The 27,593-nt window shown below is 44.8% G+C and overlaps 2 protein-coding genes and 3 non-coding genes across 5 annotated transcripts; 2 read left to right on the top strand and 3 right to left on the bottom strand.

Moving 5' to 3' along the window:
* The first annotated feature begins 5,657 nt into the window (after nt 1-5,657).
* Nucleotides 5,658-7,344, top strand: LOC109740097 (uncharacterized). Its single transcript, XM_020299128.4, has 3 exons — nt 5,658-5,812; nt 6,068-6,220; nt 6,602-7,344. Exons 1-3 carry the CDS (start codon nt 5,738-5,740, stop codon nt 7,151-7,153), a joined length of 780 nt encoding a protein of 259 aa, XP_020154717.2. The 5' UTR covers nt 5,658-5,737; the 3' UTR covers nt 7,154-7,344.
* Nucleotides 7,345-22,776: 15,432 nt separating this feature from the next.
* Nucleotides 22,777-22,865, bottom strand: LOC120962245 (small nucleolar RNA snoR14). Its single transcript, XR_005753087.1, has one exon. It is a non-coding gene; the product is annotated as a small nucleolar RNA snoR14 (small nucleolar RNA).
* An 833-nt stretch (nt 22,866-23,698) lies between these two features.
* Nucleotides 23,699-23,787, bottom strand: LOC120962244 (small nucleolar RNA snoR14). The gene has a single exon (XR_005753086.1). It is a non-coding gene; the product is annotated as a small nucleolar RNA snoR14 (small nucleolar RNA).
* An 82-nt stretch (nt 23,788-23,869) lies between these two features.
* LOC120962241 (small nucleolar RNA U61) lies at nt 23,870-23,948 on the bottom strand. Its single transcript, XR_005753082.1, has one exon. It is a non-coding gene; the product is annotated as a small nucleolar RNA U61 (small nucleolar RNA).
* Nucleotides 23,949-24,410: 462 nt separating this feature from the next.
* LOC109740099 (probable inactive shikimate kinase like 1, chloroplastic) lies at nt 24,411-26,933 on the top strand. The gene is made up of 9 exons (XM_020299131.4): nt 24,411-24,663; nt 24,762-24,808; nt 24,909-24,963; nt 25,073-25,233; nt 25,337-25,419; nt 25,537-25,654; nt 26,171-26,249; nt 26,358-26,422; nt 26,584-26,933. The coding sequence occupies exons 1-9, from the start codon at nt 24,519-24,521 to the stop codon at nt 26,650-26,652; spliced, it is 822 nt and encodes a 273-aa protein (XP_020154720.1). The 5' UTR covers nt 24,411-24,518; the 3' UTR covers nt 26,653-26,933.
* The last annotated feature ends 660 nt before the right edge of the window (nt 26,934-27,593 follow it).

The raw sequence follows: 27,593 nt of genomic DNA, 5'->3' as shown, positions 1-27,593 counted from the left end.
TCAAGCTGTGTTGTGGATTTGTTCTGACTGTTTCGGTGGATCGAAACTTGGTTACCATTTCTGATTGATGTTTTTGCTGTTGTTGTGTGCCATTCAATTACATCTGGTACAAAAAACAATGATGAACCGTGATCCAGGAGGGGTTGCAGTTACCAGCAGATTGCTAAAGGTTGTGAACTTTTTGTGTTTTGATTTCACATGGCCGTATATTGCAACCACAAGAGCATATCCTTGATAGCAGTTTGCGCGTTGTGGAGTTTGACCATCATTTTTATAGCAGTGTCACGATTCGTGCTTTCCCTCTTTCTTTCTTTTTTAAGAAAAAGCCATCGTGACTAGCTAGCTTTATATTAAGTTAAGCAATCATCCACAATCAATGATAAAATATAAACAGGACAAAGTAGGTGGATTATCCCTCCCAACACGAGTTAGCTCATAAGCAACTGCATTTGACTCCCTATTACAATGTTGAATGATGACCTTTCCAAAGTCTAGGATAAAATGCTGATGAAGATGATGCCGAGTCCAAGTTCATAGCCTCCGCCACTGATATACAACAATCAGATTGAACAAAGAGGGAGTGGCAGCCCAACCGGCAACCGTCACTCAGCGATGAAATCACGAGCAACATCACGTGTGATCGTACCGCTGGTGCCCGTATCTTCGTCCGAGTTATGTGGAATGATCAGAAACCTTGTGTGGAATTGCGGGAATGAGAATCAGCCAGGAGCCAAGATTAGGGATGAGATCGTTCCTGGTACTAAATTGGTCACAAACGTGCACATTGGAACTAGTAATAATGAATGGTAATAAAACGACGAGGTTGTATGACTTAATCTGCAGAATCTTACTTGCTTCAAGTTGTGCTATGTATAATTTTTGGTTGTTTCGAGAGATATTTGGCTATTCCAATTTTATAGTTTTACAGTTGGTGTGTTGCATTGTTGGTCTGGATTCAACTATACCTGGCTGGCAACGAAGAAGGAAACAGACCGTAGATTCTTGATCACTGCATCATGATTTTGGACGATGAAGAGTACTAGGTTGATCCCTGCACACTGATTAATAGAGTTTGTCCAACAAACAAACAATGGTGATGATGCCTGATGCCGATCTGTTTCATAGTATGTTTCTTTTTTTACGGATCTACGGCGGGCTTACGCCGGTCTGAACCATTTTCATTATCATAAGTAAGACTGATATACAAACATAACGGCTGCACCCAGCACACAGAAGTGAGAATAAGAAACAACAGAGAAGAACCGGGGAACGAGATACAACAATCAGCCAACACCAAGAATTTAGCACCCGTCACCACTCGGCAGACCATGAAGAGCGGGAACTCGTATTGTTGGATAAGTCGAAAGGAGAATCGACATCGAGAAGACGAAGAGCAGAAGTTGCCTGCTACCCACTCAACACCTTGAAGAGCTAGGAGAGTCACAACCACTGTCGAAGGGCGTCTCAATGCCTAACCACGACGCGACGGAGAGAGCCCTAGACCGTGATGAAGGGCAATGTTCTGCCGAGACAGCCCTGCACCTCCTCTGGGCCAAACCATGGCCACCATCACAAATAGAGAGAACCAGAGCACTTTGCGAGGCAACCAAACCTCAAGCGTCGTGGAAGGGCACCGAAATCCAAGACCTCACCGCCGTCACGAGCCCCCAAGAGAGAGATCGACCAACATCACTAGGATTACCAAGGCAAAGGCTCCCGCCACAATTCACTTCCACCACCACCACCACCACCACCGAACAGACAACAACCCAACCTCATACCAAACAGACCAACCGCACTCAAGCCGAGACGACAAATGAACCACAATAGCTCAATGGCTCCAAAGACAACGCCCCATAGGGGCAATGACGTCAAAGACATTGTCGATGTCCGATCCATGGATGGATCTAGGCTTTCGCCCGGAGCACATTAGAGGACGTGAACAATGACACCTCCAAGGAGGAAAGACGGCGCCCGAAGGCGTCGCCATCATCGATGCTGGCAAGGCCAGCACAAGGCTTTCACCTGAAGCATCGCACACAGAACCTCTCCGCATACGTTGGCCACCAAGTCCGGCGAGCATAGGAGCTTTAGACCTCCCATCCTCCTGCAACTCTATGGCAAGCATCCTCAGCGCATCTAGCAGGATGCACCTCCGTTGACACAACTGCTCACCTTGAGCACCGGTGCCGACAGGAGCAGAGATCCATCCTGGCCGCCACAACTCCTCCTCCACCACCAACTTCCATCCCCTAATCCACCTCCTCAGGCTAGCTCGCCGAACTGGGAGTCAGCCCACACGAGCTGAGCGCCTCCGCCACTCACCCTGGACGACACCACCGGAGGTCGCCAGCCCGTTATCGTGTTCCTGTAGCCGGAGATAGCCCCAAGTGTCGTCCCACCCGAGCGCACAGGGAGCGAGGGCCCAGATCCGGTCCTGCCGGTCGCCAATGTGCGCCCACCGCCGCACGCCCTTCCACCATGAGACGGGCAGAGCCGTCGGAGACTAACAAGACGCCGCCGCCGAGAGAAGCCACCGTCAAGGGTGGGAAGAACGGGCCCCTTCCCAAATGGAGGTCGATGCGCCCGAGCAGTGACACGGTCGGGTGGAAAACGAGCGCCCCGCCGCCACCTTCACTGGGTACGCACGGGCTTCGCCGGCATCCCCTCAGGTGGCAGCGATGCATGGGAAGGAGGAGCAGTAGGCCTTGGCGGCGGCGCGACTAGGGTTTCCCCCGTGTCGCCAGAGAGGGCGACGTGGGGAGGGGGATTTTTCCGTTTTTTGTATGTTTTACCGTGGCCTTGATGAATTTTTAGTGCAATCATGTGCTTAGATACATTTGGTGGCAATCCTTGTTATGGTTTTGACTACGCAACACGGTTGCAGTCTCCGCATATGCCACTGGCATGCAACTTGTTCAGTTGGGTGCAAACCACACACCTAATATTTTGATGTGGAGAATCTTTTATTAGACGGAAAGACAGGAAAAATCCATATTTGTATGTTTTTATCGAAGCATCGCTAGATATTGTGGCTGGGAATTAAAAGCAGATGGATCTTCAAACAGACGGCATTAAACATATTAAGCTACGCGTGAAGAGCGGCCAACCAGCTATGCCGATGTTGATAGTTGCATAAGTTGAACCATGAGGCTTGTTAAGCTAATCTCATTGATCTGCACTCTCAAAAATCACAGGAGCCATTTAGAAAAAAGTATGGTACTATTAGAAATTGATCGTATTATGTACATACAGCTGACTAAAATTTAATTTTGACGCTGCAGATTAGTACAGTTCTTTACTGTTGAAATTTGTAAGGGGATTTATGGAAGGTTTGTTTATCTCTCCTCCCACTCCAAATTTCAGTATAACATTTCTAGCACTGACATTTTTCCTCAAAAGTATTTTTGCCTACTTTCATGGTAAGCATATTGTAGATAGTATTCCATTATCACTGATATTTTCCAGTTATAGATGTACATGTAATTCTGTTTCTATAGAAATATGGTTGCTGCGTAGCATATTTTCTTACTAGAAGGTACTTATGTTCCCACTAAACGGATTGAATGCTTAATTTTTTCACGAGCTCGGACACATTTTCGTTGGAAATTCTATTGGATGGGTAGATATCTTGCTAGATTTTAAGATTTAGGAGCCCAAGAGCAATGTACTATTTTCTCCAATATGGAAATGAAGTATGCAGTGGGGTGGATGTACTACAAACTGATCTAAAATAAAGAAAGGGCAATCTTTGGGTGACAATGAGATTCATGGAGACTCAATGCAGATTGTCTTTCCTTCCCGTTTGTTTCTTATTCTTGTCATCTCATGTAGTATATGCTTTTGTGCTGAATTACATGGAAGGTCAAGATGACCTCACCTACATAAATGTTTTGTTGTTATTTTTCTTAATGTATGGATGCCTACTGACCCTAAGTATATTTGTTTAAAATGTTTACCTATGAAGTTTCTATGCTATATAAGAAAGTTGGTCTGAACTATTTGAGGTCATGTTCTATTTTACAGGTTACTCGTATAGTTGCATAGCTGATTCAGTTACATTAGTTCAGAAGAAGTGTTTATATCTATCTTAACTTTCAGGTTACTTGTATTGCATATTGATTGATTTCGTGCAGGCTCCTACGCTAGATTTTATTTGAAGTGTATGTTTTTTTTTTAACAAGAGGGTTCATATCCTGAACATATCCTCATGACAACAAGTTTCTAATAAATTCTGAAACTCCTAGTTTGAAGTCAGCAAAGATAGCATATTCAACTATATTCAAATAACTGTACATAAGTGCCCTTAAGGATTATAAGCAAGATAAGTGCGCACCGGACCGCCTCAAGAGACGCGCCCAGGGCGCGTCCCAGCCACTAGCTGAAGAGCGGCCAACCAGCTATGCCACGTGGCGCAAGCTGGTTGGCCGCGGTGAGAATTCTTTTGAAAAAAAATTAGATGAAGGTGTGGATTATTTTTAAAATGCACTTTTTCTTTTTTGATTGAGGTGAGGACCTCTGATATTTTTTAAATGAAGGTTATGCAAGGTGGCACTCGTTTGTAGGCTGCGGTGGTATTTTTCTTTTTTTCTTTTTACTTCTTTTTTTAGGTGAAGGTTAGAATTTTTTTCTGAGATGTTTTTTAGACGGAGACAAGGACCCTATGTATTTTTTGTAAATGAAAATATGCGCACAGCTTTCTCTTAAGCGGCGCCACAGGGTGGCGCCCCAACCACTAGTGAATAGATAATTGTGGTCGCAGGTTCCATGTGTTATGGCCCTTGGAATTACTTCATCACAAACATGTGCACAATTGGTACTTGTAACAATGGATGGTGATAATAAAATTAGGATTATTCATCATCGGGAGTGACTTCAATTGGTGGACATGAATATGTCGTCCTTGAGTTTCACCAAGTTTCCGGGAACAACTAACTTTGTGAATGTTAATGTAACAGCGGCTATATTGCAAAAACAAAACAACAAACATATTCCATTATCAGTTTGCACGTCTTAGACTTGACTATTTAGCAAATCGTGACTCACACTATGTTCCTTGGCGAGAATGGTCCTTGGCCTTTGGTAGCCACACCAAACAAATAGATTAATAAAATCCTCATAAGAAAAAGAACAATTGCATCCACAATTTGATCATTCACCACATCGAAGAAAAACACATTGTTTGCACATTCATCCGTGGGATTATCCTTTGAGAAGGAACCAAATGGGATGCGCACCCTTGAGTTTCATCGATCCAACATGTAGGAGGAGAGAAAAAAAAGGACAACTACACAAGCAGTAGATACTCTTCTGAAGTCTATATTTGGGTTTTTATGGAGTAAATAGCATAAAACTACCACTTTTCGTCCTATGGTTCCAAAAAACCACCACTTTTTTGTTTGTGACTGATACCTACCATTTTTCTCGCCGGCTGTCTCAAAAAACCCAAATCGTCCGTTGCTAGCGTTTTAAACCGTTTTCTGACGGTCCGGGCCCGCCTGTCAGGCCACGTCAGCGCCGCGCGTGACGGCGAGGCCGGTAACGGCCGTTACTCGGACCGACCGGCGCGGTCGGACCGCACCCGCTCGTGCGCTCATTACTCTGCTCCCCTGCCCTCACTCTCACTCTCTCCCCTGCCCGCACTCATTCCTCTGCTCTCACTCTCACTCTCTCGCTCCTCTCCTCTCTGCTCTTCGACGCCGGCGGCGACTTGCGCTGTGGAAGCTCCACCGCCGCCATGCCTTCCTGGAATGACGGGGATACGAGCTCAGAGGATGAGTGCGACATCACAAGCATGGACATGGCTCTTTGGGTAAGTTTTTCGATCTGCTGAGCTAGGGTTAGGGTTCATCTAGGAGCTAGATTAGGTTAGTGTTCATCTTGGTGAGCTAGGGTAACCTTTGTTTACTGTTATTTAGTAGGCAGGGTTATGGTTGTTGTTTGAGCTATGTTTATGTATGCTTGAAAACTAGGGTTTGGGTTAGGGTTCTTGCTGGATTGGGGAATTAATTTGTGATCTATGTCTGGTTCTGTGAGCTAAGGTGATTTTGTTGATGTGTTCATGCAGGAGACCCCTGACACCACCGTGGAGCCTCTTTTCTGTGGCCAGCTGGAGCTTTCTGAACCCACCTGCATGATGCACCACATGAGGCCAATTAAGTGTGTGGCATTTGAAGGAACCTTAACTGGAAGGCGTTTCTATGGTTGTCCAGTGCAGCAGGTATAGTACCTTAATTGGAATCATTTTCTTCTGAACCCACACATGTATTTACAAGGATGACAAGTTGCTGTTCTGAACCCACACAGTATTATGTTGACAAGTTGCTCTTCTGAACCTACACTGTATTATTTAGGATGAACTGCAATATGCCTTGTATTAATGTATTGAGGGATATGGTTACTATCAAAAATGCTTATGTATAGGAAGCATATATCTGTGAATGTACTTGTACAAGCAGGTTGGGTTTCAGTTATAGTTTGAGTTATATTAAACAACATATTCAGTTTACTTAAGCCTCACCTTTAGTTTCTTAGTCTGATATGATTTGTTGTTATGAAATTGAGTGCACTTAGTGATGTATATTTCAATTTCCAAATGCAGAGTGAAGGTGTTAACTGTGGTGTTACTGAGTGGGTTGACAAGCCCTGGCATCCAATTCTTCAGAATTGCTTGTCCAGGCTGTGGGACATGTACCATGAACAGAATTGTGGCAGGGTAGTTGATAAGCAGAAGTATGAGAAGCATTTGGCCAAGCTTAAGACTGAAAATGACAAGTTGTGCATTGAGTACACAAAGCTTGTCCAAGATGTATCCAAGATGTTTGATTGGCAGGATGGTAGGGTAGGCCACATGGATAACCAGAAGGCAGTTGAGGAGGAAGAATTTGAGAAGAAGAAGAAAGAGGTAGAAGAGAGAGCTAGGTTGGAGGTTCAGATGGAGAAGCTCAAACTTGCCAAGGAACAAAGGTGCATTTTACAGAGCCAAGCTGACATTATCAAGAATACCAGGAAGGCAAAGAAGGAGGTTGAACAGGAGAGAGATTTGCTTAAGATAGAGAAGGCCAAGCTTGAGCATGTGGTGAATGAGCTGCTGAGTGATGGGCATGCAAGCAAGGAGAAACTTGAGAAAATCAAGGCCATCCTTGATTCATGAAGTGTGTTCTGCAGATGGTGAAGTACATCCAAGGCCTTTATAAGTATGTGGCCTAACAATCTGATGTGAAGATATGGGGTGTACATTTTGGGGAATGTGAAGCTAATCTAGTCTATGTCTATGCCAATGTTAAGAACTGTTGTTATGCTGCTAGAACCTTTAATGCTAAGTTATGAACTAAGTTGTAATGACTGTTCTGCCTGTATTTGAACCTCTTTTGCTATGTTATGGAGTCAGTGATAAGCACTGCTGGAGTATGCTATGTGTCTTTTTATGTTTAAAAGGTAGTTATGTTTATTAGTGCTTTCTACCTGGGCTTTGTGGCCCAGTTATATTTACAAACCTAGGCCTACTCCACCCACCCTCCACTGCTCATAAATAGCCTACTCCACCCACCCTCCTCCCTCCAGAACACAGCCGCCACACCCCACCTCTAGAAACCCTAGATGGATCCAGAGCTTGGGGAGGTGACAGATGAGGAAGAGGAGGCAGTGCAGGCAGTGGATGTGAGGAGGCAAAGGGCTCGCCCTGCAGTGCAGGCAGTGGAGTGGGAGCTGGAGTTCAAGAGGAGGCTGGCAGAGAAGATCTTGGAGAAGTGCAACTCAGATGAGTTCACAGTTCTTGTCCCTGGCGGCAGGCGCAAGATCTCAGGGAAGATCATCAGGTGGGCTAGGAGACAGGCAGTACTCGCTCCTCACCCTTCTACCAGAGCAAAGTGGTGTCGTTTCTTCGATCGTTACGATTGAGAGTTGTTGGTAGTAGTTTTTTTAAGTATGAATGAGAGTCTGAGCTACGTATCCCTTCCATTTCTGTACAACTCTTTGTATGAAAGAAAGTTTGGATGGTGGAATATATGAATGTTTGAATAAATGAATCAATGTTTGCATCAGTGTTGTCTGAATCTACCCAGAAGTCACAAACACTCAGGTTGCATAATGCTTCAGCAAGCAAATACATAGGTTTCATAAATGCAAACACTCAGGTTTCAGGAAGCAAATACATAGGTTTCATAATGCTAACACTCAAGTTTCAACAAGCAAATACATAGGTTTAAGGTTGCAAACACTTAGGTTTCAGCACTCATACAACAAGACAACTTTCTCAAATGTTGGAATCTTCAGTAGTTACCACTAGCTGTGATATATGCCTTCCACTTTCCAGTTGGCTTCCTAACCCTCTTGGACCCAATCTCCATCTCAGAGTTGGCAGCTTGCCTTGGAGCATTGAAAACTCTGCTAGCTGTTGATGCTCTGGTGTTCTTTGCTGGAGAAGCAATGGATGACCTTGTGTTCTTGGCTGGTGAAGATGTGCTAAGAGCCCCTGTCTTCTTGGTTGCTTTGGTCTTCTTGGTTGCTTTGGTCTTCTTGGCAGGTGCTGATGTGGCTGGTGCTGGAGTAGCAGAAGCAGCTCCCTTGTTCCTCTTTGCCGGTCCTGGAGTAGTTGTGGCTGTTGCAGGCCTCTTCCTAGCTATGGCTGGTGCTGATGGTGCTGATGGTGGTGGTGGGGGTGAGGGTGCAACCGCACCTGTAGAAGCTCTGGTAGATGAAGAGTAGTCTGACCTATTCTCCTGCACATTTAACAAAGCAAATTATAATTAAACCACCTAGCCTATGAAACAAAAGTTTCTTTATCAATAAGTATACCTGGTGATTATTCTTTCTCATCTGCAGTTTGGGTTTCAGTGGAACACCACAAGTGGTATATCTGTGACCTTGCATATTGCAATTGCTACAGGTCACTGTCCCAATTCTTGATGTATCCTTCTTGGCAGGCACCTCAAAATGTCCTTTCCTCCTAGCTGTCTGCTTTTTACCCTTCTTTTCTTTGAATACTGGAGGAGATATGTCATCCCCCATGGTGTGTGGCCAACAATCAGGGCCTGGCACAGGGTATATAATATGCTTGTAGGTTTCACAGTAGAGGGGCTTCTTGAAGAACTCATGGACAAAATCTTCAGGGTGTAGCTTCACCTTCTGCATTGCTGCTATAGCATGACTACATGGAACAACTGTCATATCCCACCTCCTGCAGTCACAAGTGTAGTTGTTTAGGTTTACACAGTAGGTCTTTTCTGAACTACTTGTAACTTGCCAAATTCCTGGTCTAGCCATATATGCATCACAATATTTTGCCCACTTCTTGGCCTCCTCCAATATCTCAGAGTAAGTGGGTGTGATATCCCACCTACATGTCTCTGTCTTCTCCCTAATCTTCTGAAACTTGATCATGAGTTTTGTCCTAATTCCTTCAAGCATCGTCCTTATGGGCTTGTTCCTAACATCCAGAATAATCCTGTTGAAAACTTCACTAAGATTGTTTACAACAAGGTCTGTCTTGCATATAGTATCCATTCTATGCCTGGCCCAAGTATGGACTGGTATGTTGGACAACCACTTCCATGCCTCCTCACTCTCTTTCTTCAATGCTTCCATGCCCAGATCATGCCCATGCTTAGTGAAAGAATATGCAGCCTGGTCTAGATGTTTTTTCAATTCATCCCCTCTAAACCCAGCTGATTGGAAGTTGGCATATGTGTGTCTTAAACAAAATCTTTGAGGGGAATCAGGAAATACATCCTCTATTGCATTGAGCAGACCCTGTTCATTGATTTTGTATTAATAACTAGTGAAGTAAGTAGAGAAAGGAAAAGCAGTACATAGTGCAAGGAAAAGCAGTACATAGTGAAAGGAAAATCAGTCAAATCATGAAGAGTAGTTGTACCTTTTGCCTGTCTGACATAATTGTGTAGGGCCCAAACTTGTTGCCACTACCAATTACTGTCCTTAACTGTGTAAGAAACCAAGTCCAACTATCTGTCTCCTCCTTGTCAACAACACCAAATGCAATAGGGAAGATGTTGTTGTTGCCATCCCTCCCTGTTGCTGCCAGGATTTGCTGCCCACTGCTTAGTTTGATGAAGCATCCATCAAGACCTGCATTTTAAGCCATTAGTAAATAGCAACATGTAATGCAATCCCTATTTAAGCACTATACAGACTAGATTTACCTATGAAAGGCCTGCAACCATTTAGGAACCCCTCCTTACAAGCAAACAGACAATAAAACATGTAATGAAACCTTGGGGTAGGTAGTGGGTGGAGTTCAAATTCCTTTGTTGTCACAACACACCTACTACCAGGGTTTGTGTACAAAACACACTGCAGATAGTCTCTTAACCTGTAGTATTGTGTCTTGTGATCCCCTTGCACAACATCAACTGCTTTCCTCCTTGCCCTGTAGGCCAAACTTTTTGGAACATGTACTCCAAATTTTTTTTTGTATAACTCAGTATAGTCTCAACACCTGCACCAGGATTGGATCTTACAGTATCCTCAACAGCCTTTGCAACCCACTTCATGGTAACCTTTGTGTTCTCTCCACTTGCTCCACAGGTGTGATCAAGATTCATCTTCTTGATGCTAAAGGTTGACTCATGGGCAATCTTAGAAGCAGTAATATAAAACTCACAACCATGCTTTCTATCTGAGCACCAGGCTATGATCCTACTTGGATCATTCCTATGGTACTCAAAGTTCCTAAGTGTCCTAACATGGTAGTTTCTCAATGCTTCTCTGAACTCTACCACATTCAGAAAGCACAAATGAATCCTAAACTGTTCATGTGCATCAGGCCTAGAGGAATCATACCATATTCTCTCCTTCTTCTTCTTCTTCTTCAATTTTCTCTTGCTGCCACAAGGCAACCTAGGTGCATCATCTTCTTCATCAGAAATGCCTTCATCACCTGGAAAGCAGAACTCATCAGCTTCTGGCATGAAATCTTCAAACTTTTTGTGATCTGGCTCACTGTGTGATCTGCTTGTTGGGCCTTGTTTCCTCACAGGTATCTTCTGTGCCACAGTTTTCACATGATCTGAAACTTCTTCTTCATCATCTTCTTCAGAACCATTTGGCTCCTGCCAAAACTCTGAGGGTTCAGAAGCACCCCCAAAATAATGCTCAGCCATCTCTTCCTCTTCCCTGTAGTGCTGACTTGTTCCTTTACCACCTTCATCTTCTCCCCTAGCCCAAGACTTGTATGAAATTTTCTTCCCTCTGTAATCACCCCTGAAAAACTCAAAATCTGAAGAGGATTTTTCCAACTCATCTTCATCTTGATCTTCTGCTTCAATGCCTTCAATTTCCACTGCCTCTTTTCCCTTGTTGAAATTACAGCTCTGTTGTGTGTTAAAATATGGATCAACAGGCACAAGTGGGGGCTGTGAAGAATTTGAGACAGGGAAAAGGACACCTTCTTGGGAAACACTATAAACAATGGGATCACCAACTTGACTAATTGGAATCTGCTCTTCAAGCAAGGTGTGGTCCATGTTTGCATCTGCTGGATTTGGGTCACTAGCCTCTCTCACTGTTATGTTCAATATTTTCTTCTCAGCAAACAAATCTAGCATCTCCTCCACCTTCTCATCACTGTCCAAAACCTCAATCCCCTCCAGCCCCTTACCCTCATCCTTAACATATGACAGATAGGCATCCAACCCATAGCCCTCAAGTTCAATAAGTGCTAACAAAAACAGGTAATTCATTTCTGATAAGGAAAACTTCCTTTCCATGTTGTCTCTACCCTGAAAATGCAGCCTCAATTCCCATACTTCATCATCCAAACTATGCAAAAAAAGAAACAACACATTCAGATTTCTTCAGATTTTCAAGTTAAAAAGTATGCAACAGTTTCACTTGCACAACATCATCCAAACCTAAACCCTAATTCATATATTGAGTACAATGTATACATAATAATATACCAAAGAACTAATTCATTAACAATATAAGAAACAAATCCTAACCCTAGTTCATAAATAAACTAAGAAAAATAATTAAAACAATTCATAACTTACTCCACGCCACCAAGTGAGGAGGCCCACTGGTGCCCGCCTTCTGGATCCGCATGGATGCATTTGGCCACTGCCCTGGCCGCGCGGAACGTCGGCAACATCTGGACCTCCTGCGTCAGTGGCCCAGACGAGCGCTGGGTCGGGAAACTTGCACTGCCTAGCCACTTGTTGACCTCGGAGTGAGCACCGCCCTCGCAGCTGGCTGTCGGCCCAGGCTCGCCGTCGTCCTTCTTCTTCGCCGCGGCCATCGTCGGGGGAGACAGAGAGCACGGGGGGAAGGAGGAGCGAGAGAGAGATGCTGCCGACAGAGAGAGAACGGCAACGAGCGAGCGGGTGCGGTCCGGCAGCATCGGTCGGCCCGAATAACGGCCGTTAACGGCCTCGCCGTCACGCGCGGCGCTGACGTGGCCTGACAGGCGGGCCCGGACCGTCAGAAAACGGTTTAAAACGCTAGCAACGGGCGATTTGGGTTTTTTGAGACAACCGACGAGAAAAGTGGTAGGTATCAGTTACAAACAAAAAAGTGGTGGTTTTGTGGAACCATAGGACGAAAAGTGGTAGTTTTATGCTATTTACTCGTTTTTATGTAACAACTTTTCAAAAGTGCATGCTCATTTTTTGAAAAACTTTCACTATTTCAGTAGTGTTTTGCAATATATGTAGACCTAAAGCCCGAAGCGGTGATGTTTTGATGGCTGAAGCCAAAACACTAAATGCACAAACAATTGCATTTACATGGAATTGGACTTTTGAACGCTATGATTAGCAATGTGTTCTCGAGGGGTATTGGAGCCAATATGAAGAGGGGGCCTATGCCCCCCTCCCCTCGATTTACATTAGTTTGACTCACCTGCAGGCAGGGACGTAGCAAGGCCCAGGGCTAACAGGGCCATGGCCTAGGGCGTGGGGTGCGATTTCTTTGTTGAATGTAGCTACAATAACTGAATGCATCAATGCCTGCATCCGCCTCCGCCGGTGCACTGGATGCCTCCGCGCACGCTGACGCCCGCTGTCGAGGACGCTGGCCCGAGCCGCCGCCCGCATGGCTATGCCCCGGTGCCGTTGCGTGCCATGCTGAATGAGGAGGAGGCGCTCGCCTTCGTCTCCGCGCCAACCGGCGCCTCCGGCGTCGTCCCTCTTAGAGCCGGCATGGAGGGCACCAACGCCAACGTCCCGCTTCAGTAGGAGACGGCAGCGGGCTCGAGCAGCCGCGCGGCAAGGCGCTTCGGGCGTCTCTTCGGGCGCGCCGTAGCCGCCATTGACCGCCGCCCCGGTTCGTGGGCTCCGGCGAGCCTCGGCCTCGCCAGCGCCGCGCCAGAGGGTGCTCACCCGGACCCCTTCGTCATCGCGTCTTCTTTGGACGAGGAAGGCTCGTCGGTGCTGCGCCGGTGACCTCCGGTGCCGCGAGGGGCTACCGCGGCCACTCCAGTCGCCGACGCCGTGCAGGGAAGGGGATCGAGCGGGTGGTGCGGGCTTCGGGTCTGAGACCCTTATCCGTAACCGCCGCTTCCTCCCTCTTATGCGGTGGGGCTGCGGGTGGGCTGGCCAAAGGCCATGGAGGCCCAGGCCTAGGCGCCTGATGTGTCCTCCAGCCGCCTCCTTTTGGGCTGGATTCATTTCTTTTTCTTTTTCTCTCTGTTTTATTAACAGTAGTATTAATTATTGTATTTGTGCAGTTTTAGACTCTGTTTAGTACTGTTCAGTACCTCGTTTGACTGCTACTTACATTCTAGTCCAGTTCTAGATTACATCTGACTAGGACTTGTGTAATTATTAGTGTGTTTATATTATGTAATGGATTGATAATATATATAAAGTACCGGATTTCATCTAGGAAGAATGACATGTTCCATGTGTTTACCACATATCAAGTTCCCTTGAACATGTTTTAGCGATCGAGATCATCTTCTCTCGCACACCAAACTTGCAAATTTTTGAATATTTCTCCCTCATCTTATTTGGAATCACAAGGTAATGAGTTGTGATCTACTGCACATTTACAGACTATCCTCTCTTACTGTGAGGTCTACGCTTTGTCAATCCCGACAAGCGATTACCTTCAACATGTATTCCTTATATCTAAATTGTAGCATACACAAGGTAATAGCCATGCAGCCTATTACTGTGAGATCTAACTGATCTTCAAAGTGTTATGTTCACACAATTGAGGTTGAGAATTTTTCAAGTTTACACTTGAGTATCAAATTTTTGCATTCTTATTACACAACCATGATGGTTTTAAATTTACCACCCGTAAATTAATTATCTCTGGTTTCCCATGTAGGCAAAGATGACTGCCAAAGAGTTTGAGGAGCTTGCCCTCAATGGCCACAATTACCCTACATGGGCTATGGACATCAAGATCAGTCTTGCGTCCCGTGGGATAGCGCGTGCAATACAACCCCGGAGACTCCTCTCCCGGCTGGGGCCACGCCGCTGGCAGAACAACAGAACTATGCTGCCTTATTCGTCATAAGGCACCATATTCATCCAGATCTCTGAAGGAAATATGCCCTAGAGGCAATAATAAAGTTGTTATTTATATTTCCTTATATCATGATAAATGTTTATTATTCATGCTAGAATTGTATTAACCGGAAACTTAGTACATGTGTGAATACATACACAAATAAAGTGTCACTAGTATGCCTCTACTTGACTAGCTCGTTGAATCAAAGATGGTTAAGTTTCCTAGCCATAGACATGAGTTGTCATTTGATTAACGAGATCACATCATTAGAGAATGATGTGATTGACTTGACCCATCCGTTAGCTTAGCACGAGGATCGTTTAGTTTGTTGCTATTGCTTTCTTCATGACTTATACATGTTCCTATGACTATGAGATTATGCAACTCCCGAATACCAGGGGAACACTTTGTGTGCTATCAAACGTCACAACATAACTGGATGATTATAAAGACGCTCTACAGGTCTCTCCGATGGTGTTTGTTGAGTTGGCATAGATCGAGATTAGGATTAGTCACTCCGATTGTCGGAGAGGTATCTCTGGGCCCTCTCGGTAATGCACATCACTATAAGCCTTGCAAGCAATGTGACTAATGAGTTAGTCACGGGATGATGCATTACGGAACGAGTAAAGAGACTTGCCGATAACGAGATTAAACTAGGTATTGAGATACCGACGATCGAATCTCTGGCAAGTAACATACTGATGACAAAGGGAACAATGTATGTTGTTATGCGGTTTGACCGATAAAGATCTTCGTAGAATATGTAGGAACCAATATGAGCATCGAGGTTCCGCTATTGGTTATTGACCGGAGATGATTCTCGGTCATGTCTATATAGTTCTCGAACCCGTAGGGTCCGCACGCTTAACGTTCGATGACGATCGGTATTATGAGTTTATGTGTTTTGATGTACCGAAGGTAGTTCGGAGTCCCGGATGTGATCACGGACATGATGAGGAGTCTCGAAATGGTCGAGACATAAAGATTGATATATTGGATGGCTATGTTCGGACACCGGAACTGTTCCGGAGAAGTTTCGGATAAAACCGGAGTGCCGGAGGGTTATCGGAAACCCCCGGGGAACTAATGGGCCTCGATGGGCCTTAGTGGAGAGAGAGAGGGGCGGCCAGAGCAGGCCACACGCGCCCTCCCCCTTGAGTCCGAATTGGACTAGGAAGGGGGGCCCCTTTTCCTTTCCCCTCTCCCTCTCCTTCCTTCCCCCTCTCTCCCTTTTGGTGGAAACCTACTAGGACTTGGAATCCTAGTAGGATTCCCCTCTTGGGGGCGCGCCAAGGAGGGCCGGCCGGCCTCCCCCTCCCTCCTTTATATACGTGGGGAGGGGGGCACCCTAGAACACACAAGTTGACAGTTGTCTTAGCCGTGTGCGGTGGCCTCCTCCAGAGATTTCCACCTCGGTCATATCGTTGTAGTGCTTAGGCGAAGCCCTGCGTCGGTAACTTCATCATCACCATCATCACGCCGTCGTGCTAACGAAACTCTCCCTCGACCTCAGCTGGATCTAGAGTTCGTGGGACGTCACCGAGCTAAACGTGTGCAGATCGCGGAGGTGCCGTACTTTCGGTACTAGGATCGGTCAGATCGTGAAGACGTACGACTACATCAACCACGTTGTCATAACGCTTCCACTTTCGGTCTACGAGGGTACGTGGACAACACTCTCCCCTCTCGTTGCTATGCATCACCTAGATAGATCTTGCGTGTGCGTAGGTTTTTTTTTCTTCTGAAATTACTGCATTCCCCAACAATCTCAAGTCTGAGTATTTACAGGAGGAATCTCCTAGTACTCTGTTTCTAGCCCTCAAAACGAGGTATGAACAACAGAAGGCAGTAGTCCTGCCAGAAGCACTCCATGATTGGACTCATCTCCATCTTCAGGATTTCAAGTCCATTGGTGAGTACAATCATGTTGTTCATAAGATATGTTCCAAACTGCGCTTTTGTGAGAAGGAACCTACTGAGGGGGAGAAGATAGAGAAAACTTTGTCTATTATGCTCCCTTCAGATAGGATCCTCCAACAGCAATACCTATGCTCGTAACTACACTGTCTATTCCGAGCTTATTCATATGTTACTTCTGGCTGAAAAGCATGATGAGCTACTCGCTAAGAATGGCTCTCAGCGCCTAGTTGGGGCACATCCTTTACCTGAAGTTCATCTGAATGTTGCGAATAGACAGAAGTTTAATGGTACCCTTCGGGGTAAACAATCCAATTTCGAGCATAAGCGAAAGCGCAATGGGAACAGGAGATCCAAAAACCGAGGCAAGGGAAAAGGCACTTCAAAGCCCAGGTTTGATAATTCTAACCTTTGCAACAAGTGTGGATGCTACACGCATTCTACTGAAAAGTGCACAATGCCCAAGCATTTGGTTATGTTGTACCAGCAATCTCAGGGACGCAAAGCACCTCAAGGGAAAAGGTTTGAAGCCAACTTCAACCTTCATCCGGATAGTGCAAAAGGAGCTGGTGGTTCGCACGATGTTCCTCCTGGACCGAGCAACGCCATGGTTCTTTATCCGCCTAAGGATCCTGCTGAAATGGAGAACATGTTGATTGAGTACACCGCAAACAATGTGTTTGGCGACTTCGACATAGTCCCTCAATCTCCTTAGTGATCTACTTAATTATGTCCATTTGTGATGATTGTAATAAGAACATAAGTTTGTTGTTTTCTTTATATTGTACTGTATCAGCACATTTGATATAATAAAGATTGTATTCTATATATTACTATGAGGTTTTCTTTTTGAAAATTCTTTGTTTTATATAGTTTTCTACGGGGACAATCCGATGGAAGAGGAATTATGCCTTGTGGACAGTGGTACCACAAACTCTATACTGAGGGAGATGAAATATTTCCAAACTCTGAAAAAGATGAATGGAGATATCCTAACTATCGCTGGACGCGATACAGTGATTGTTGGTACTAGACGTGCCATATTCATCCTCCCAAGCGGTACACAAGTGACGATTGAGGATGCTTTATTGTATCCCGACTCATAACGTACCCTGATCAGTTATCGAGATATCCGTAAGAATGGTTTTCACATTGAAACCCATGAAGACAACAAAGAGGAGTATCTACTCTTTACTAAAGATCACGGATATGGCAAAAAGGTACATGAGAAAATTCCTTCTCTATCGTCTGGTTTGTACTATACGTACATCAAACCCGTGGAACATGTTGCATACAAAGTAATTTTTCAGAATGTTAACACACTCCAAACCTGGCATGATCGCCTAGGCCATCCTGGAATCGGGATGATGAGAAAAATTACTAGCAATTCCATTGGTCATAATTTGCTTGAGTCAAGATTTCCTCAATCTTCTGATTTTGTGTGCACATCTTGTGCCACGGGAAAGATAATTTTGAGGCCCTCGCACCACAAAATACAAGCTGAACCACTTTAGTTCCTTGAACGTATTCAAGGAGACATTTGTGGTCCCATTCAGCCATTATCTGGACCTTTCAGGTATTTCATGGTTCTCATTGACGCATCTACACGATGGTCACATGTGTATCTTCTATCCACACGGAACCATGCATTTGCCAAGATAATGAGGCAAGTCATTAAGTTGCAAGCCCATTATCCTGAAAGTTGAATTAAGTCAATTCAAATGGACAATGCTGCAGAATTCTCCTCACATGCTTTCAATGATTATTGCATGGCTTTGGGGATTGAAGTTCAGCACTCTGTTCCATATGTCCATACACAAAATGGTTTGGCTGAAGCATTGATTAAGAGGATCAAACTCATTGCAAGACCTTTGTTGACGAATTGCAACTTGCCAACCTCTTGTTGGGGTCACGCTGTTTTACACGCTACTGACTTGATACAATTGAGGCCAACTGCATATCACAGTTCTTCCCCTCTGGAATTGGTACGTGGAAATCCTCCAAGCATTTCCCATCTGCGTAAGTTCGGATGTGTTGCATACATCCCGATCTCACCACCACAGCGGACATCTATGGGCCCACACAGGAAGTTGGGGATCTATGTGGGGTACAAATCACCGTCGATTATCAAGTACATGGAACCCCTAACTGGGGATCTGTTCACAGCCCGTCACGCTGATTGCATATTTAATGAGGAACATTTTCCGGCATTAGGGGGAGATTTCAAGTACCAGAAGAATTCCCGAAAATTGATTGGAATGCTCATGCCATTTCATCCTCTGATCCACGTACCCAAGAGACCGAACTTCAAGTTCGGAAGATCATTAATTTGCAACATCTTGCAAATAATCTACCAGACTCATTTACTGATCTGAAAGGTGTTACAAAATCCTTAAATCCGGCCAGAAATGCGCCAGAAAGAGTGGAGGTACCAATAAAAACCACTCAACTCCCTATTCCTAAAAAGAGGGGGAGTAGTACGGCCTCAGACCTGGAGCATGCTTCTAGCAAACAGCAAGGGAAATCGAGGAGAAAAACCTCGGAGTCAGTAAATGCAGGTCAACTTAATGTTGACAAACACTTGATGGGTAGTATACACCCAGTGGAAGGGCAACCTCCACAACCCAGTTCCAGTGTGCACAAACTGACTGGGACACCGGAACACCCAGACTCAATCGTATTGGGAAATCACGAAGAGTCACTAGGGGTGGAGGAAATTTCTATCAACTCTGTTGATTCTGGAGAATCATTTGACCGTAAGACTACGACTGTCGACATATATTTTGCTGAAAAGATTGCAGATACCCTTCTCACTGATCATGATCCAAGGTCTATCGTTGAGTGCCAAAAGCGCTCCGACTGGCCTAAATGGAAGGATGCAATCCAAGCAGAAATTGCCTCGCTTAACAAAAGAAAGGTATTCACTGAAGTAATACCGACACCTCCCAGTGTTTTCCCTGTGGGATTCAAATGGGTTTTTCTTCGGAAACGGAATGATAACAATGAGGTGGTGAGATATAAAGCAAGGCTCGTAGCACAAGATTTCACGCAGAAACCCGACATTGATTTCACTTAAACATATTCTCCAGTAATGAGTGCAACCACTTTCCGATATATCATATCATTGGCAGTGCAAAATCGTCTATCTATGAAGTTGATGGACGTCGTGACCGCATATCTTTACGGGTCACTAGATTCGGACATATATATGAAGGTTCCTGATGGAATCTCTGTCCCGAATAAAAATGCAAAACACAACATGTATTGTGTAAAGCTGAATAAGTCATTATATGGCTGAAGGCAGTCGGGACGGATGTGGTACAACCAACTCAGTGAGTTCCTTATTCAGAAAGGTTACTCAAATAGTGTTGATTGCCCATGTGTTTTCATCAAGAAGTCCGCTACAGGATTTTGCATCATTTCTATGTATGTTGATGATCTCAACATCATCGACAGCACACCAGACATTGATGAAGCACACAATCACCTAAAGATGGAATTTGAGATGAAGGATTTGGGTAAAACCAAATTTTGCTTAGGTATTCAACTTGAGCACCTTCCCTCAGGAATCATGGTACACCAATCTGCCTATATCCAGAAAATATTGGAGAAATTCAATATGGACAAATCCATCCATCTAAAACTCCCATGGTGGTTTGATCTCTAGACATAGAGAAAGATCCGTTCAGACCAAGGGATGATGGAGAAGAGGAGTTGGGACCTGAAGTTCCATACCTTAGTGCCGTTGGAGCGCTTATGTATCTTGCAAATTGCACAAGACCTGATATTGCATTTGCAGTGAATCTACTTGCTAGACACAACACATCTCCCACCAAACGTCATTGGTCTTGAGTGAAGAATATCTTTCGATATCTCCAAGGCATAAAGGATCTTGGTCTATTTTTCCAGTTCCAGGAAAATCAGGACTCTGATGTGATTGGATATGCAGATGCCGGCTATTTGTCTGATTCCCATAATGCCAGATCACAGACCAGCTTCGTGTTCCTACATGGTGGCACTGCTATATCATGGAAGTCTTCGAAACAGACTCTGGTGGGAACTTCTACCAATCATTCTAAAATAATTTCATTATTTGAAGCAACATGCGAATGTGTATGGCTTCGCAGAATGATAAACCACATACAACAGTCATGTGGAATGGGTTCGATAAAATCACCCACCATTATCTATGAAGATAATGCGGCCTGCGTTGCACAAATGCAAACAGAATACATTAAGAGTAATATCACCAAGCATATTTCTCCTAAATGGTTTTCTCCCCATAATCTTCAGAAAAGCAGGGAAATAAGCATTCTGCAAGTCAACCAAGTCTACCAAATTCAACATTCCAGAGATATGTTCATGGAATTGGTATGCGACAACTTAGGGACTTGCAGGTGTCAGGGGGAGTCTCTTCTTGAGATATCCTTATTTGAATGACATCATATTATGCTCTCTCTTTGTGAGTATATGTTTCAGGATCTCATCAAAGATTTTATGAAAAACTTCCCGGACAATTGTGCTGATGATTCTACATGGTCAAGCGTCGGGCAGTTTCTCCTGTTACCGACGCGACTCCCTCCTGGAACCGACGAGTCTTCTCAGACCGTCACATCTCTCCAGAAGATATATATATATATACTCTTTGTAATGCATCAATGAACGGAACAAGATCAGTTTGATTCGAAACAAGTATAATGAAGGGTGTCACGAGAGGACATATGTGTCTCCGACAAGATTACGTGTAAAGATCGTTCATAGATATCTCAAAGCGTCAACATAAATCGTTTGGTGACCGATGATACCAGATTTTGGCATGGCAAGAATCTTTGATAGAAATTACCAATAAGCAAACACAAACCATGTTGTTGGGACATACAACACCGACACTATGGTTTCATGGTATAGTTTAATTCATACATATAATGCTAAAGCAGAAAGTTGACATATTGATGCTCCCAAGTGCTAAATACACAAACCACCAAATTCATATAATTGGACTTTGATTGATATGCTTACCCATCTGTCCATAAAGGTGTGAAAAGAAAAACTATGCATAGACATATTAATGGATGCTTCAATGCTATGAGATCATTGGCGTTTGATTTTGACCTTATCAAGCATAGTTCGCTAGATACTCATTCAAAAATATCAACAAATCCTCCAATTTTTGGCCTTTCTTTGAGGTTCACTCCATGTACTTTAGGAATTTATATCCTCTCCTAGTATAACACATTATAGTAACTACAGCTGTTTAATGAAGAACTGCCTAGGGCCAACAGATGGCACTCTAAGGGAATTTAAACTTGAGTGACACGCTATGGCTACCTTGTACCATCTGGCTCCCCTTGGTAATTTAGGATTTTGTGCTAATCTTTTGACATACTACATGGTTGTTGTTGACATGCGTGGTTGGTATCCTTCAGAGCATAAAGTGTACATTATAGAGGTAATGTTTTTCTTTTTAGGTGAAACAAGAAATAATTTTCATGAAATATTTTACTACACAAACAACTATTGACAAGACAGACAAGTATGGCTCAATAAATTTGTAATTTATAGCTGACTTTGAGCATGAGTTATTGAAACTATGTTCAAATGGATGATTGAATTTTTTTTTACTTTCTTACTTTAGTAGGTGGTACCGTTATATAAATCAAAATTTTAGCTCATATTATACTTGATGAGCAGTCTGTGCGTGTGTATGGAACATAAAATCTGTAAATGAGTGGGCGCCATGCATAGTTTACAACTGGATTGAAACCTGGAGCATGAATTTGGTTAGAGGCTGGTATAATACAGTGTGGTGGCAAGAAAAAAAAACATTCCAAGCGGGCCTAAATTGTAAATTGAGGGATATTTGACCATTCTGGATGTTGCTATTGCTATACTGTTGTTTGTGTTGCATGTTGGAACAGACGAATAAGGTAACAGATTATAGATTCCGTTTTTTTCATGGTGTTAAATGAAGCTTTAAGTTATGAATTTTCCAATTCGACCATGAAAGGTGGCTTCGGCGCATGACACAAATGCAACTCGGTTCAGTTTGGTGCAAACAGCACACCAAATATTTCAACGTGCACCATATGTATTGCACTGAAAAACCGGACAAAAACGAATTATTTGTTCTTGTCGAATTATGGCCAGATATTGTGGCTTGGAGTTAAAAGAAGGATCTCCAAACAATCTTCTCCTGGCACGTCAATCTAGGCTCCATGCGGCAGACAGGGCGCCATTGAACGGCGCCTGCTGTTGACTCATAATATAGAGCCCAACAAATTCATCCTGATCTACAAATCTACAAAGAGATAAAAAGAGAGAAAAGAGCAGATCAGAAGCGATCCGAAATTCAAGAACACAGCAAACGGAAATCCAGAAGAGATCAGAGCCTGTCGGGATGTATGCGTGTCATCACCTTGTGACATCAGGGGATTGACAGACTATCATACATAACATCATCACCTCGCATGAATCCAAATCAATCCACCATCAAACCGAAGTACACAACCGGAAACAACGAAAAACAAGCTAAAAAACAAGTGAACATTGGATCGAACTTGGGGGCTCAGAACTTAGAAAAAAGACGACTTTCACTGGCGCTACATTGGTGGTCATTGTGGATTTTGCTATTATCACCGTTGTTTGTGTTCCATGAAAGAAGGAACGGTTATTAGATTGCGTCATGATAAAAACTCCATTCACAAATACAAGATGTTCTACGGACTTAAACAAACACACTATATACGTCTTATATTTGTGAACTCAGGGAGTAGTAGTGAATCCCTGAGATTAATAGAATTTGTTCATACATAAAGATAACTGTTGTCTGACAGACAATGGTGATGCCTGATGCCGTCTGCAGAGATGATTTTTCCATGGCGTTAAATGAAGCATGAGTTGATGAATTTTCCAATACATTCATGGTTTCATGTAGGCAGATACATTTGGTGGTAATCCTTCACATGGTTTCGACTATAAAACACCTGCCTGTAGTCTCTGCTTATGACACTGAGATGCAACTCGTTCAGTTTGGTGCAAACCACAAAACAATATATATTGGACTGAAAGACCAGGTTATTTGTTCTTGACGAATTATGGCCAGATATTGTGGCTTGGAATTAAAAGATGGATCTCCAAACAATCTTCTCCTGGCATGTTAATCTAGGCTCCATGCGGCAGACAGGGCGCCATTGAACGGCTCCTGCTGTTGACTCATAATATAGAGCCCAACAAATTCTTCCCGATCTATGTAGAACTAACACAAAAAAGAGAAAGAAATCGGTCGGAGAAGCAAACAGATGCGATCAGAGCCTGTCGGGATGTATGCGTGTCTTCACTTTGTGACATCAGGGGATTGACAGACTATCATACATAACATCATCACCTCGCATCAGTCGAAATCAATCCACCATCAAATCGAAATACACAACCAGAAACGACGAAAAACAAGTGAAGATTGGATCGAACTTAGGGGCTCAGAACTTCTTAGAGGGTTGTGTTACCGACATGGGCGCATCCGCCTCCGGCACAGGTTTCGTTCCTCATTGCCGACCGACGACCAATCGACACAACAAAAAATAGACAGGAACCAGAGCAGTTGATTCGAGGAGGAGGAATGATCAGAAATCTCGTGTGGAATTGAGATGTAATGCACATGATTCATTCTGCAACTCTCGAAAGGAGATCATCACACCATTCCCCTCAAACCACCACCAGATTCACACGAACAATCGAGACAAGAAATCACAAGAAACGCCGCAAGCCGCACAAGAAATCGAGACAAAAAATCACCATAGAAAAAAAGAGGTAACACCGACGATGAGATCCAGCGATCAGCCAGATGAGACTTCGTCGGCGGCGGCGGCGGCGGGCGGAGGAACGAAGGAACCCTAGCTTGGACTGGGCCGAACCGGTGCCTCCCGGCTCTGGCTTTATAGATGGTCTCAGCTGCCAGGGCGGGTCACTGGGATGTGGGACCCACTTACCAGTCGATCGCGCGCCGTCCACTCGCGCATCAGCGGCGGGGATACCTCCCTGCTCTCTTGGCCCTGCCTTTCGTTCCTCGGTGGTGGTGGCGCGGATAACTCGAGGGAGGGAGATTGAGGTCGGTCGAAGCGGCAATGGCGATGGCGATGCGGGCGGCAGCGGCCTTCTTCTCGCCCTCCGTCTCCCCGAGCCCGAAGCAGCAGCACACGCACTCCGTCTTCTCCCCCCGGCGCGGCTCCACCCGCCGTATCGATCCCCGTCGCCTCCGCGCCTTCCCAGGTCAGCGCCCGCCCTCCCTCCGTTGCAGATTCCCTTCCCGCAGTAGTAGTAATTTTCTTGACGGCAATGGCTTCTGCCCTGCCGCCATGGATTCGCAGCCACCGAGCTCACCCTCGAGGAGCTCAACCCCTCCGTCGCACTGCTCGTACGTGCTCCCCACCCATCCGTCTCACCTTTAATTTTCTTCATTCGTTCACTGCTGCTTTGTGGTGCGTGTGCATGACTGCAATCTCAATTTTGTCCAGAGGAAGACCGCGGAGGCCGTCGGCGATTTCAGGAAGACGCCCATCTACATCGTCGGTATGCTCTTCTTTCTCTGCAAACTGTTCATTACATTGCATATATAGTCGCAGTTCAGATTGGAATTGGTGAATGACACGCACTGAACCGAACCGATGACCGGCCGCAGGGACGGACTGCAATGCCAAGCGCAACATCGCCAAGCTGCTCGCCAACTCCATCATTTACCGCTACCTCTGCAGCGAGGACCTGCTCGAGGACGTCCTCGGCGGCAAGGACGCCCTCGCCGCCTTCCGGGAGTCCGACGAGAAAGGCTACCTCGAAGTCGAGGTGCTCTCTCTACACAAACCATCTTGCTGAAGTTCATTCGTTCGTTCAATCCTAGCACCATTCTGATGACGTTGTGTCTGAATGTACCTGAAACTGTCCGCAGACCGAGGGGCTGAAGCAGCTCACGTCCATGGGCAGCCTCGTGCTTTGCTGTGGCGATGGCGCCGTCATGAACTCCACCAACTTGTATGCACTTAAATGCCTCTAGTGCCTTCATTGTATCTCTCTTTTGTGAGCAGCCATTAATTGTGTGTGTATCTAATTGAGGTTTTCTGACCGATGTTTGTGTCTAATGATCTCAAGAGGGCTACTGAGGCATGGAGTCTCCATCTGGATCGATGTCCCTCTCGAATTAGCCGTGAACGATATGTTGAAGAGCAAGGGAGCACAAGCTATTTCAGACCCTGATTCCTTTTCTCAGGTTCTTTTCCCTTCTTTAAATTTCACCCTCCTCGTGATGTTGTTATTCCTGTTTTCTTGAGAAGGGGTGACTTAGATAGCCTTGTATTGTTTACACTTGGATAACTGTGATTCAGATTCTGTACACACACTAAAAGGGTTCTCTCTTGACTCTGCCTTGCTTCTTAAACAACAGTCTAACTAATCCCATCCGTGTTAAAACTGCACCCAAATTTGGTCTGTAATGCAGCAAGTGTAAAAATTCAGAATGTGGTGTTCATCATGGTTATGTGCAGGCTGCATATGAATGGAGCATCCTTGTGCTCATGTCATCTTGCTTGTACACGCCCTTCATATAGGATGGATACAGAGCCTATGATACCTTGCATTGGCATTAAATTGGAGAATCTTTTGCTAAGACCCTGTTCTTTTTGACGTGTGCGTCTTGATCTTAGCCTGAAATCGATGTCAATTATGCCTACTGAAAGGTGATAGGCTTACGATCTATTGAATCACAGTGGAGATATTATGCCTGCAGGCAATGGCAAAGCTCCGTCAGCGTTATGATGATCTGAAAGAGCGGTATGCAGTTTCTGATGTTACTGTTTCAGTACAGAGTAAGCAGACAACATCCAACATCCTTTCTTCACTTTGAACATAGTTGATGTGTTTTCTGCGGTTGGGGGAAACCCTATTGACATTCTCTTGAACTGAACACCTTCCAGACGTGGCTTCTCAGCTAGGCTACAGCAGCATCGACTCTTTGAGCCTGGAGGACATGGTCATTGAGGTATGCAATACAATATAAGCATACTATAGACAGAACTGTGTCTACACAATTGGACAAAGCGCAAAAATTGCAGCTGAATATGGGGCCTTTTTTTTTGTAAATAGCTTCTCGTGAATATAGCCAATGGTGACGGTGGACACATTCCAATTTTCTTTTTTCAGATTGTGAGTCGGATTGAGAAGCTGATCCAAGCGAAGGCGATGATGGAAGCTGCTGGGAAGCCTGAATGATTCGAGCATCGACTGATGTCCGAGGAATCAAGTTCCGCCGCTTGGTTTCAATATTTTTGCGACATTTCGTATACATAGTTCGAGCCGATGAAGGCTTTGGGGGCATGCGCCACGAGTCTTTCACGACATCATAGTAACATGGTACTCCTCGCTGCAAGTTATTCATGTGGCCAGTTGTAAAATGTATATGGCTCAACGGCCGAACATTAAACAGGAGATTTTTTTTTTCTTCCAATGAGTAAGGAAGTAGAAGAGGAGCACCAGTTCACTCTTAGTGAAAAGTCGAATTTGTGTCAATCGATTTTTGCATCGCACGCCTAATGGCTCAGCCTCTGCCATTGTCTGATTCGAGGGGTATCAAAACAACTGAGCCCCTACCCAAACCAGTGAATCCCCGGCCTCTACTCGGTCGGCAATGCCATGGCGAGCGGCATCGTCCCATTTCCGATGAGGTCCTGGCTTGGCCAGCCGTGTCTCCGTCTTGCCTGCTTCTTCCTTGTTCGACGAAACCGACAGACGTCGACAGAGAATATAGGCAAGTTACGAGTACCAAACGCGGTGAGTCAAACCGTGTATGATGGTTCCTTGTTCGCCAGATGTTTGTGTCTAATGATCTAAAGAGGGGTACTGAGGCATGGAATCTCCATCTGGATCGACGTTCCTCTTGAACTAGCGCCGAACGATGCGTTGAAGAACGAGGGGACACAAGCTATTTCAGACCCTGATTCCTTTTCTCAGCTTCTTCTTTCTTCTTCACATTCCATCATTCATGTTCTCTCTACTAGATGCAATAACCTAGATAGCCTTGTTGTAGTTAGCACACTACGTGTTATTGAACATTGTGGTTTAGATTCAGCAGGCATACTAAAAGGGCCATCTTTGGACTCTCCCCTGTGCCCTAAACAACAATCTAATGAATCCAAATTTGGTCTCTGATGCAG

This window comes from Aegilops tauschii, chromosome 3 (genome assembly GCF_002575655.3).
Source record: "Aegilops tauschii subsp. strangulata cultivar AL8/78 chromosome 3, Aet v6.0, whole genome shotgun sequence".
Classification (NCBI taxonomy): domain Eukaryota; kingdom Viridiplantae; phylum Streptophyta; class Magnoliopsida; order Poales; family Poaceae; genus Aegilops; species Aegilops tauschii.
This window is presented reverse-complemented; position numbering and strand designations above follow the sequence as displayed.